Source organism: Ruditapes philippinarum, unplaced genomic scaffold, assembly GCF_026571515.1.
Source record: "Ruditapes philippinarum isolate M1 unplaced genomic scaffold, ASM2657151v2 ctg5832_1_1_1_1, whole genome shotgun sequence".
In the NCBI taxonomy this organism is placed as follows: domain Eukaryota; kingdom Metazoa; phylum Mollusca; class Bivalvia; order Venerida; family Veneridae; genus Ruditapes; species Ruditapes philippinarum.
In genome coordinates, this window is record NW_026852269.1 from 25,743 (window position 1) to 39,221 (window position 13,479).

Sequence of the window (13,479 nt, forward strand, 5' to 3'; positions counted from 1 at the left end):
TTCGGTAAGTTTAAGTTGAAGGGATTTGCGTAAAAATCTCGACGATATTCCGGACTTCGGCTTATGAATCGGTCTCAGTTTAAGTCTGTTCTTAAGAAGGCCAACTCTTGGTTAAAATTTCTTTACCGCAAGAAATAGTTTCTTACTCAGTATAATAAGAAAATTCTGGTTATGTCTCTTATTCAGTGTCACTATGATTACGCAGGCTCTGTTTGGTAGAATAGCTTGACACAGTCTTTAAAAAATAAGTTACAGACTTGTCAAAATAAAATAATGAGATTTGTACTTGACTTGGATTCCAGAGCCCATATTGACCCATCCCATTTTAAGTCCCTTAACTGCTTACACAGAAGAGTTGAACAGATAATGTTGTGTCATGTTTTTAAGATAAAAAATGGCCTGTCTCCGGATTACATGTCTGAACACTTTATCTCGCAAGATTCCATACATAATTATAGAACAAAACTTAGTCAAAAGGGTGGATATTGTCTACCTAAGGTCAAAGGTCAGGGTTCTTAATCCTTTGCTTTCTCTGGCATTAAATTATGGAATGATTTACCTGTAGAGTTATCGAATATCAGCAGGTTACAAAGTTTTAAGGTTGCCAACAAAAGTCATCTTATGAACAGTATTTAATTTTTTACTGTTTTTACATATTTAGGCTCAGGATTTTAAATTGTCTGCTAATTATCTTTTTACAATTTTAGTAATGTTTTTTTAATCCTAGCTGTAAACAGGAGTATCATTAACTCAAGATTTGACTGTGATATACATTTTTATGATTTATTAGTATTTTTAAACATGATTATATTTAGGTCTGCCTCCCTATGTCATGTCGCCAATACAAAGGACCACAATGGAAATAAGAGCTTATTTGCCCCTTTTTTGTGTTATCCTTTGTTTTGATGAGCATGTCAAAGTTTTCTCGTATGTGATATTGTATTTAATAATGCTCATTATTTTATCCTATGTTATATTGTCAACTATGTATATGCTTCCTTTGCCGAAATAAATCTATCTAAATTTATCTATCTATCTGACAAAATTATTGCGAGCCGTCGACGTTTAAATGTGAGTTAAAAATCCGTACCAAGATAAAAGGGCGATAACTACACCAGTATAAAGTAAATATATACCGTGTTATTATCGTACTGTTTATATTTAAAAACAACAAGAGTGATAACAATCTTTCACACAGGAACGCGTACAAAGACTGTTAAGTACACGCGATTGTGTAATTTACACCGGGCATATAAATGGATAGGGCCTTTATATACAAATCGGGACTTTCGATTTTACTCCGACACATCGAGAAGATCGACTTATCGAAGTTCGACACATAAAAGTTGCACTGTATATTGAAATTTTGCTCATTGTCTACATAAAGGTTACAATAATTAAAATATTTTAACACCTTTAAAAGACCTATCTGTCTTATAAATAAATTATAAATAAATTTCATCGGGGCTAAAGTACGAATATGTCCCCTGACCCTAAGTATGTCAAGCTTAATGTACATGTTTCTTATCTATTATACACAACATAGTAAATATCAATGAAATGCTCATCAGCAAATTATAGGTTTTCTTATATTTAGACCCATTTGCAAAAATGAATTTTTATCTTCCGTAATAAATGCTTATTTTAACCCACACAAGATTATATATCTATTGATATCTAGTTAGCGACAATGTTATGTCCGTTTATCTGCTTTATCGTGGTATCTTTTTCTACGAATTAATCAACAACTCTGTTTAGATTATATGAAGGATGTTTAAACAGTGTGATATTTAAAATGTCGAAATCATCTGCACAATATATAAACTGAAGATTTATGGACAAATTAGCATTGAAACATAGACAAACATAACAAGAACAATTAGGTTTAAGTGAGTTTAACCGAGCCTGCAACATTTTCAATTTTGCCGTGTTGGGCTTTCTTTAGGGATTCTGTATTTATCTATTTTAAGTGAAATGTTAGACCACATATAAAAAGACAATGACTTATTTGTAATATGCATGACTTGAGACATTTTCATTTTTGCCGTTTTGTTCGTCATTTCAAACTTACTTTATTTTGTGTTATTCTAAATAATTTTTTTTTATATTGAACAATTATGATTATTGTAGCAAATACTAAAAATATTCAATAATGAGAATGTTTAATCACGTAAAACAAGATAAAAGATTCATATAACGTGTTAATTGTTCCTAAAATCTAATGATAGTGTAGCAATGCTATTTATATAACAACGAATACTTATGACACCCTTTTAGAAGTTAACATATTGTATTTAAAATCTTCAACGAAAACACAATACCGTAGTTTAGACAGGCGACATGTAAAGAAATAGAATATCTAGTTATTTTATTCACGTGCAACCACAACGTTTCAGATTTAAGATTCTTTGTTTTAAAAATAATAAATATCTTTAAAGTTTAAAACCACTGACTTTAAAAGAACAATGTTAAAGTTATCAGGCATAAAACTACCGGGTTATAGTCGCCAATAAGCTTAAAAAAAATGTCGTTCATTATTGTTAGGACATTTAAAGTAGTGAAGATCTTACAAGGACTTTGATATTACTTCCTCGTACACTTTGATTATTTCTCTACTGGGAATCGTTGTCTGAATGCGGAAGTAATATTTTATCTATACAAACACAGGACTAACGATATACATGTATATCTAGTTCTACTTTGCAGGTTTGCTGTCTTTATTTATTATTATTATTTTCTTTCCAGTTGTTATCATACGTTTTTACTATTAAATTTTGTTTTACATTTTTCTTCCTTTATCATGTAATCATTTAAGTTATACGTAATGTAGTTTCGGTTTCAACATTTTTGAAGTAGTGGACATGACAGATATTCTCTTCATGTTAATATATTTCTGAAATAAGGCCGTGCATTAATTGTTAAAAGTGTAACATAGATACTATCATTATTTATTTAATGTGACATTATGCCCATCCAAGTGTACATGGCAAGTGGACAGGTAAAAGTCAAAATAACTTTACATTTTGCCATAATGGTATTGAATTTTATATTTCACTCTGCAAAATTAATCAATAGACCAATTGACCCACGGACATTTCTTTAAATATTGTTCAGAGTTCAGGTTATGAAATGAGTGGGGCAGTCTTTTTAAAATTTTGGTAGTTTTTACAATGTTTTTGTTTGTCCTAAACATATTTCATTATTAATTACACGTCAATCACCATTATAATAGTCAATCTTTTGAAATATATCAATAATTCATCTCAACTTGAAATCAAAACCTAAACTTAATGTCGCTTTAAAAGATACATGCCTCCAAACTATTTCAAGAAAATCAAATTTGAGAAAGGTGTTATAAGATCATAGGAAAAAATAAAGAGTCAATATTCAACTAATGATATACATGTATTTTGCAATTATTGACTGATTTAGCAGTATTTATCTCCATATTTCTACTGCGTTATCAATGCAGTAATCTTATTCAAAATTTGACCTTTTTGGTAATTAACGTCGATTGTTAAAGCCGTTTGCAATGTATAAATTACTTTCTTATTCACTTCACAATATTATACATGTACTATTAAATACATTTCAAAAATGTTCATGAAAATTAGTATGAATCTGGAGGCTTTTCTAAAGAGTTTTCGATCAGGAAATTTATGTCGACATAGTGAAAGTTGCAATATCTACTTGTACATGTATATATATATATATATTTCATGAGTATCACTTGTCAGATAGATGCTTGAAACTGTGAGATCATGGCGGCGAACAAGAAACCGAAGAATGAAGATTTTGAAAAAGCTCTTAAATACTTAGAAAAAGAGACACGACGGTTGACAGAACTTTCAAAGAATTTATCTGAATCTTGGAAAAATGGTGACAGAGAATGGGTGCCTATGTATCTTTTAGAGCAAACGAACGACATAGAGGAAAAAATGAAACAAATAAGATCTCTCATAGTATGTTTTATACTTTTATATGATACTGTAATTTGCTGAAGACGAGCATATGCACATATAATACATATGTTAAATATTGATACATACCTGCGTCTACATTATCTAACTTTAACTATCACCTTTGTAAGATTGACTAACAGTAAGATTTCAAGCTTAAATAGATTGCTGTTAGTCCATGTTAATATGTAATGAACTATCAATTGTTATTATTTTTGTGAATTTTGTACGAATAACTTATATTTTTTTTTGCAAATATTTGAAGCGTGTACCGCGAGAAAATATAGAAGACGCTACAAATGATACGGTCCAAGGTACTTGTCAAGAACACCAAGAGCAAATAAAACAGCTAAAGAAGAACAATGAAACACTACTCCAAAACAATCAGACTTTGGAAAAAGAGTTGCGTGACTTGAAGAAAGAACTCAAGAAAGAAGAAATACCACCAGTAATTCAACCAAGGTATACATGTAAATATGTATATAAATTAAAATATTGTAATGTGCTTAACAAAGAACCTTAAAATTAAATGTTTTTTATGTTTTCCTTAAAATGGAAAGTAATATTTGGCCATTCATTAATCAAATGAAAGTTTTCCTGAATATAGAAACCAATATTAAAGTGAAAATGCCTTAATATAAAATCTAACATGTTAATGTACATTATCGGTAAGGAATTAACAATTTTTTTTACAGTTCTGATTATCATACAAGAGGTGTAATTTCATACAGTAGGCAATACGTTTCAGTTGTCTAAATTACCATTTTTCGTCTCAGTGTTTCTATATTAGTATATTAAATTAAAAACTATTGAAGAAAATAATGTCAGACGTTTAACGGCTACACGAACGCTGCTTTCAAATTGAAAAGAAAATGTCATTAGAACAAAACTCAACAATTTTCTTCGGTTTTACTGTTTTACGAGTATAAAAAGAATAAATAAAAAATAAATATTAGTTAGGCAGAGTTTTATCATCCACATTGTTGGTGATATGGATTATTTATCAGGCAGATAAATAGGCCCATTGTACGATGACATCACAAGCACCTGCTACCAGAATTTAGTAGATTTACCGGTTGACAAGAAGGCCATTATATAGCAGCAGAAATTTTAATTTCTAATAACTTTTTTATTTGTAGATCAATTTTTAGATCCTTTTATCATTTAAAAGGTCTTTAAATTCATATTTTGGAAATATAAGCGGATTTTCATTTTTTACTTTAAAAAAAAAAAATTTTAACTGTATTTTCAATATTTTTCTAGCACCAAGTTTAACTTTTTACCAAGTAAAAAAGAAAAAAGTTTTGAAATTTTTTTTTTGCTGTACAAAATATGAGTTTACATACCTTTCTAATGATATAAAATATTAAAATATTTGTTGAAAAATAACTTTGTCATTACTGATATAAAATTACTATATTTTGTATTTTACCAGCCACCATGATTTTTTTGCCAACTGTCCATAATAAGTTACTTGTATGTCTTATCAATAATTTGTTACTATTAATAGATTTCATAACAATAACACGCAATGGCCCTATTGAGGATAGTTGTTTGTTTTGAGTTAATATGCTATATATAGCACTCAGAAGGGAGAAAATTGCAAAATGTGATGATGTTTTGCATCGATTTGTGATATACACTATATTCAAGAAAACACATTTTCTTTTTAATGTGTGCCTTATAAGCATCCATAGCATCTGGACATTGGGTTCTTTAGGGGACAAATTGTTTTTGAGTTCATAATAACTTTCAATAAATTAGATGCCGTAAAACAATCACCATTTGACAGTTAAATAACAGATTATTAGACTAACTCGTAAGAAACAATAGCGTTTGCTTCACAAATCTGTGGGTTTTGTTACATGTAACTAATTCATTTTTTGAAAATAGTGAACTGCGTTTCCTCGAGATGTTCTTTAAATGATTCTGATTCCTATATGTTCATGTAGTCAGATGACAGAAAATTTATTTAAGGAGACTAAATTAAATACATACCAAGTTGAAAAGGACAACCTTTCACAGAGAAAATTCTAAGACATATGTATTGGTTATATTCTATACAAAGATATTGAGATTCTTTTCATTTTGAAATGTTATAGAATTTTACAATGCAAGAAAATTCATTTTTTCAGTTCAAGAATATGTGAAATGTCGTGGTTTTCCAGTAAGTGATTAATGTGACATAAATGTTATATAATTGTATTATTTCGTTTTTTATATTGTTGCCATTTATTATTCCTTTGATATTGTTTAAACTATTTTATGGTGACTCTGAAAAGCACGCACCAGGACACGTAAACTATAAATTCGTTCCCGGGACGAAAGAGTGTGGAAACATGTTTATATCGTTTACACGTTGAATATTAAATCATGCTTTAATTACATACAACATGTTTTCAGTTTACAAGTTGAGAAGCAAGAAAAGAAGCCAGTCTCTACTTTTAAGGTTAGTAAATACATGTATATGTTAGGGTATTTAAGTCAAATATTAGTTAATACACTGTATATTAGATTATAAATATTGCATTTGATATTAAATATCTTTGAAAGCACTACCGTTGATTTTAACAATGCGTTATTTCACCTTGCCAACCTTTCATTCAATGCCTGTAAATGACTCTTATAGTCTCACTTTATTGTTATTATGATAAAATGCTTTATTGAATAGGTTCAATCAAACTAAGCATGACCAATTTGTATTCTTGCCAACCAGTATTCATACTGAATCTATAATGATTTTGGCTGAAAAGAACCTCTTTATTATGCCTTGACACAACAGGTCCCACAGGGTGAAGAGGTTCTGAATTCACCTGAGAATGCATTTCTGAACAAAATGCTGGATTTTGAGTCAAAATCTAATAAAGAAAAAGCAGATCTCAAAAGTGAAAATGGGAAATTGTCAGAAAAAATAAACACTCTGAAAAGACGTATACAAGAATTAGAAAACGAAAAGTCTCAATTAACTGAAAGGTTTGTCAATATCTTTATTATATATCAAATAAAAAGCAAGTTTATTTATAATCAAGTTCTTAAAATTAAAGTGAACAACCAGAGCATAATACTAATCGTCCGCTATATTGATAAACAAAGTGCTATCTTTTCGCAAAAAGTATATATCTTTATTAGATGATTTTAAAAAAAAAATCCAATCAGTTAAATGAAAAATACGAACGTCTTGAACATAATGTAACATGCCAATGTGCCAATGACACGAAAGTAATCAATTTCTGAACATTTCAAGATCATCTGCCACCTCGCAAAGGCCGGGATCTGGCACAAAGAAAACCGAAAGGAAACAAAATGAAAAACAACAGGTACAACTTAGATTGTTAGAATATATATCATATTAAATTAATGAATGTTCAAGATGAAATAATACAAGTATAGTTATCATCATACATTGAAATATTTTTGCATCTATGAGCAAGCTTTCCATCTAAAGCGCCACAATATACTTCGCAATTATCTTAGCTTTTTTATTTTGAAAACAACACAGCAGAGTAGATTATTGTTTTGGTTCATCTGGTACTCAAAATAGCGAGTTCTTTTACCAGATATAACACGATCTTTTATAAATAATGTATGCCCTTTACTGAATACATGTATAATGTTTCCGTTTTTTTCGTTGAATATGCATGTACACTATATTCAATAATGAATTCATTAAAGCTCTTTTTACAAAATTGCTTTGATTGCGTAATTTATCATCTATTTAAAATTGTATTCAATATTATTTTTTTTCTACAAATCAAGATTTTCATTACTAGAAAGACGAAATATAAAAGAAGTATTATTATTTCTTAGCTGATGCTACTATTTATTACAAAAAATGTTAACATTTATTCTGATTGTTAATTTTCTATAATCTGCAGTTTAATATTGTAGATGAGTAATGTGTCGGTAAAATTATATTGTTTTATTTATTTGACCAATGGCTAGACCTTAAGATTACAAAGTTACGCATCTCTATGCCTATAAAATATTTTCCAGGATAACATGGGGAAAACACACAGAAATGAAACTGACGCTGGCAAGGATAGAAGTCAAGTGACAGTGGAAAAGAAAAATGAAACTAAAGAACAAGATGAAAATGAAAGCTTTAACGCTGATCTGGATGCTTTGAAAAACAACCCAGAGCAACAAGATGAAAATATCAATCCTCAAGCGGAAAACAAGGGGTATATATCTTATCCGTGGCGTTTAATGTAATGATGAAATAGCCATACAATGTACGGTTAGTTAAGAGTAAAAATATATTTGCTCCACTATGGATGCATAGAATGGTCATTACTTTTGTTGCTGAATTAAAGAAGCATAATCACAAAATGTTGTAAGCATAAATATCAAAATAAAATGTATAAAAAAATGATCTTATTTCATGGGTTTTTCAAAAATGAAAGGTTTAATCGTTCGTTGACAGAAATAATTTTAGTATTATGTATGTAATTGTTTAAATAAAGGCGTTGCAATGCATGCCTGTTTCTTTCAACAGGGATGAAAGTGGTAAGAAAGATATCAGCTTAGGAAAACAAGGACAAAAGCAGGAATGTGAAGAAACAAAAACGGTAAGTATTCCAAGTCTTCGTAGATCATGCATATATTAGTGAGAAAGATCTCTAATTCAATATTTAAGAAAACGATGTGCTCTCTGATATTTGCTGTTCCTTAATTTAAACGATTGTTTATTTTTAAAACACTTTTTGAAATGGAATAAAATATTAATAAATTATCCTACATTTTAGATAACTAAAAAAATTAAAAAGTTACAGATTTAATTTATATTCAAATTTTACCATTCTCATTTTAAAATTTGGAATTCTGCTAAAGCAAGTGCTAGGGGGAGTGAACGTTAACTTGTACTTTCAGTACCGTGACTTCCGTCCATGAATAGGCTCAATCAAACCAAGTCTGCGACATTTTCAATTTTGCCATTGTGTGCGTTCTTTAGGGATTTTGTTCATTTCTATTTTAAATTCTTTGATGTCACAGAATAACTTAGAACCTACAAAACATGAACAACACAATGCAAATGATTCTGCAGAAGAAAAATGGAAACATCGGTGTCGTGAGATAGAAAAGGAAAAACGTCAATTGATCGAGAACAGGGATATACTTCAAGCACAGAATGTTTCCTTAGAGACATATACTAAACAACTGAAAGAAGAGAAAGATGAATTATTGCTGCGGTAAAAAGTTCCATCCTTTATAATTATATAAAGGTTAACTCTGATATTAGAAAGTTATTTACAAGAAAGTGAAGTCTCATATGTTGCAAAACAAACTATACACATATTTAAAATAGTTAATGTCTTCATTTTCATAAGTTTTAAAAAAAGAATACACCTTCTACGACCCGTGTTACCTGGATCTGATCGTACATTTTATGCCTTTTGGATCCACTGTAATGTTTTATTTCCCTTTATTATTCTTTTGCTGTCGTATTGCTAAGTTAGTGTTCCATACTCGAAATGCTTTTTTGAATAAGCTTATATTCAATTTTTATATCTTAAATAAATAAAAGGTTGAGTAAATTTGCTGGAAACAAGCTCGTTGAAAACAACCCGGCGATAACTGATCTCAGCGATTCGAACAGACCAACAAAACTTGCAGAGTACTTCAGTGAGCTCTATGACAACGAATGGACAGATGCTTTTGAGGCATTAAAAACTGCTGGATATGAAGAGATAACAGCGATTGAAACATTGCGTCTTACATTAGAGGTAAAATTGTTTGAATTCTTTTCCGTTTCACCTGCACATAAAACTAATCATGTCATTATTTTGATAGACAATACACATTCGTATCAATATCCTTTAAGACCAAACTCACATTATCTAAGATATCAAAGTTGAAATGACCACTTGCAATTTCTTAATTATTTTAGCTAATGTTTCTTATATATCTTATCCAAGGAATTTCATTCTTCTTATGCGCACACAATCAAACCATATATACCTGTATTGCTTTTTAATGTTATAACTACCCTCCAGGAATCATTATTTGTTTATACATTTTGCAATATATTTCATATAAAGAACGTTCTTCAATTCTGCGCAAAGAAGGCTGAATTATTGTTAAGAAAAGCTTCTGATGCAGTTAACCTACTGTTCGAAGAGTATCAACAATCTATTATGGAAATGGTATGCATACACTTTAATAAGTGCAAAATATGAATTAATGTGTGTACTAGTTAAGCAATTAAAATTAAGGGAACATATTTGATAACTGCTGATAACTCTGTGATCACTTCTTATACATCTTATTAAATAACTTAAACTTACTTGCAGATATCTAATGTTTAATAATACAAATTTCTTTTAAAACAACATCAATAATTTGGAGACTGTATTTTCAGAAAGTACCCTCTCATTTGACTATTCCGAGGCAAAATGTGAGTACAATTCCAAACTATGTACATTGCTTGTACTTTTTGTCATTTCAAAGATGTTTGAACGATTAGGAAATATATTTAGTTTGATTGTGACATCAAAATGGTGTAACATGTATTTACAAAACAAAAACAAAAAGGTTAATGATTTCAGTTAACTTTGAAATTGAATGTTCTGTTTTCTCAAATATTCTCTGACTGAAGCTGTACGTATGATTCAAAATTTAAACTTTTTGAACGTCTTATCTGTGATATGTAGCTTCATAACCTCTGATCTCCTTTCAAATGCCATTTAATTTAGTTCCGCCCATTGTTTTCTCGTTGATTTTTACTTAAGGACCAAAGGCTGCTTTTCATGGAACGGCACGTACGTTCTAACGTTCGTAAGTTCACGAAGGTTCCATGATAACCGCCATATGAACACATCTGCGGATGTTTTAGAATTCAAAATGGTACCAGTTCATGTTAAATGTTGAATTCTGCTGAAGCCGGTGCTACGGGGCATGGGTGGTAGTTTGCACTTCAACATACTGACCATGAACAGGCTCAACCAAACCAAGCCTGCAACATTTTCAATTTTGCCGTGTTGGGCTTTCTTTAGGGATTCTTATTTTTGCTATTTTGATACATCGTTTGTATGTTAATCAGAATATCCAATCGCCACCTATATGTTGTAATTTAATCTGTTTCAGTAAAATATGCTCATAAAATAATGTATACAAATATACGGCATGCTAAATGTTTGCAGTTGACTTTTTGTTATAAATAAATGTATAATCAATGATCAGGTCGTTACTTGCTGTTGCAATTAACAGAACTCATATTTCCAGGCACTAAGTATGGGCAAACATTTACGGCGCGAACAATCGTCGCTAGATGACATTAAGCTGCAGCACATGTGGAAACCGAAAACTGAGAAAGGTGGCCAAAAGTCATGTTCAGAAAATGTAAGCTTTAGATATTAAAATATAGGTAGTTGAAGAAAAAGAAAAGAAACCGTTTTTTTATTTCAGTGTTGTATAGGTAGGCATTTTGCTTATTATCTTTTATTTGATGTATCAATTTAAATAAACAAATTTATCATCATTATATCTATTCTGGTTGATCAAATAAATAATAATATTAACATCCTACATTTCTGTTACAAATGTCACATTAAATTCATTTTGATATAATATCCTTATCAATTGTATATATACATATTATGAAATTGCTCAGTTATAGTGTTAATTTTTCAAATTTTATTTCAAAGGTGAATGAAACAGAAAACATCAAAATTGAAGCCGAAAATAAACTGAAGACTTTGCGAAAGGAAATGGCGTCTACAATGGTGCCGATTGTACAAAAAGTATATAATATTGTTTTTTAAAGCGTATTTCTTTAACATTATTACGTCTTTTTACTTTTTAAATCCAAATGCCATTATCAGTTCTGTTAACGTAGAGTTACTTTTTACGTAAAAAGCAAAAATATCTGTCACGTAAATGTATTAATAGGATATAATATTCAGGATGAATTATATCAAATGTTTTTTTGTTGTTTTTTTTCTACTTGTTAATTCCGAATGCCATTGTAAGTACTGTTAACTAAAGAGTTACTTAATTTAAAAAGCAAAAATGTCTGTCACTTTAATTTATTTACATGATCTAATATAGGAAGTAAAATATCCAATCTTTATGCGATAAGAAATACAAACCTAATATTCATTTATAATACTTAATATTCTAGGCATATATGGAAGCAAGTTGGTCAAAACAGTGTATAGACGAGATCAAACCATTTATTCTGAAATGTCTGTATCTGGGTTGGATGATGAAAGTTCAGTCTCCTCCAATGGTATTTCATAAATGCGACATGGAGGCCAGGTTTGACAAAAATCTTTACAAAGAGTATTTGACGTCAGGACAGCTAGTCAGTTTCGTGGTTTGGCCAGCACTATTATTGCACGACAGTGGGCCTATAGTCTGTAAAGGGGTAGCAGAGGGCAAGAAAATATAAACATGAAATGACAATTTCAACAAGTTCAAACAGCATATATATAAAGTAAAAGACCTAGAGATAAAAAAAGTGACAATGTAAAACTAAAACATTTTTCTGTGTTTTGACAATATGGTTAACAGATGACAACACACAACATTTGGGCAGAATTGTGTTAATATGCTCAAGTGATTGATCGTCATAGAAATAGTACGAGTTGAACAACAATATACTTCTTACACTGTACAAACTGAGAATAAAATGATTGTAGATTGGATGATTTCGTTGGCTGATAATTGATTGCAGGTTTATAAATATACCAACGTACACTGTTTACTAAATTCTTATGAAGCAATGAGATGCAATTTGTCCAAGGATATTTAATTTGTTGATATCTATTTAATGTAAATGCCTAACTTAATGCTTCTACGCAGTGTTTTTTGCCTTAATATGACCCTACAGCATTTGGTGATTATTTTATTATACTCTACGAGGGTATACATAGATTAAAATAAAGCAAACGCTTAAATGTATTTCATTTGAAAGTATAAGTTGATCAATGGAGTTCGCGCTATACTTTATAGCATGTTTTTACTATATTTTACTATATGTTTTAATGAATAGTGTTGGTTTTGATATTTTTATCTTATCCGTATATATAATTATTCATACTTTATGAACTATTTGAATTTTGTTTTTTATGTTTGTTTAACTCTTGGTTTCAGCAATTCGACAACATGCTTTTAAGAAATTTACTATGGTTTCTTTGATGATTTTTACTGTAAATAAAGTCTCGGTTATCTTCAGGAATTTGTTTTTCATTTAAAAACCAATCATACAGAAAACATGACGTCTATCGATGTATATACTCATAAGTGTAAACTAAATGAATCCTCTTAATATTCGGATTGAATAAATTCTTCGTAGTTTGATAGTCATGAATCAGTTCGACTGTCATCATTCCCCCCAAAGAGGCAAGTTAAACCTCGCATATACCTCGAACTACGATTAAATTTCGGCCTATTTTGCATTCCTCAAACACAAGAAAGTGGTAACCATATTATTGTATTTATCCCCGCTTTTTACGGCATAAAAGCGTTGAGCGAGAAAAAAAAAATGGTTATGTGTTCCTCAGATTTATGGCTTCGTTGT

General features: G+C 30.0%; 1 protein-coding gene across 2 annotated transcripts; it reads left to right on the forward strand.

Moving 5' to 3' along the window:
- The first annotated feature begins 2,528 nt into the window (after positions 1 to 2,528).
- Positions 2,529 to 12,902, forward strand: LOC132755054 (golgin subfamily A member 6-like protein 7). 2 transcript variants are annotated; one of them, XM_060745846.1, is made up of 15 exons: positions 2,529 to 2,706; positions 3,738 to 3,962; positions 4,225 to 4,421; positions 6,363 to 6,408; positions 6,742 to 6,932; positions 7,204 to 7,276; positions 7,953 to 8,140; positions 8,455 to 8,527; positions 8,952 to 9,148; positions 9,484 to 9,682; positions 9,998 to 10,102; positions 10,318 to 10,353; positions 11,181 to 11,297; positions 11,603 to 11,698; positions 12,079 to 12,902. In XM_060745846.1, exons 2-15 carry the CDS (start codon positions 3,762 to 3,764, stop codon positions 12,346 to 12,348), a joined length of 1,989 nt encoding a protein of 662 aa, XP_060601829.1. In that variant the 5' UTR covers positions 2,529 to 2,706; positions 3,738 to 3,761; the 3' UTR covers positions 12,349 to 12,902. The 2 variants fall into 2 exon arrangements, with proteins under 2 accessions (XP_060601829.1, XP_060601836.1); XM_060745853.1 differs by having other exon boundaries at positions 3,742 to 3,962.
- Positions 12,903 to 13,479: the final 577 nt, after the last annotated feature.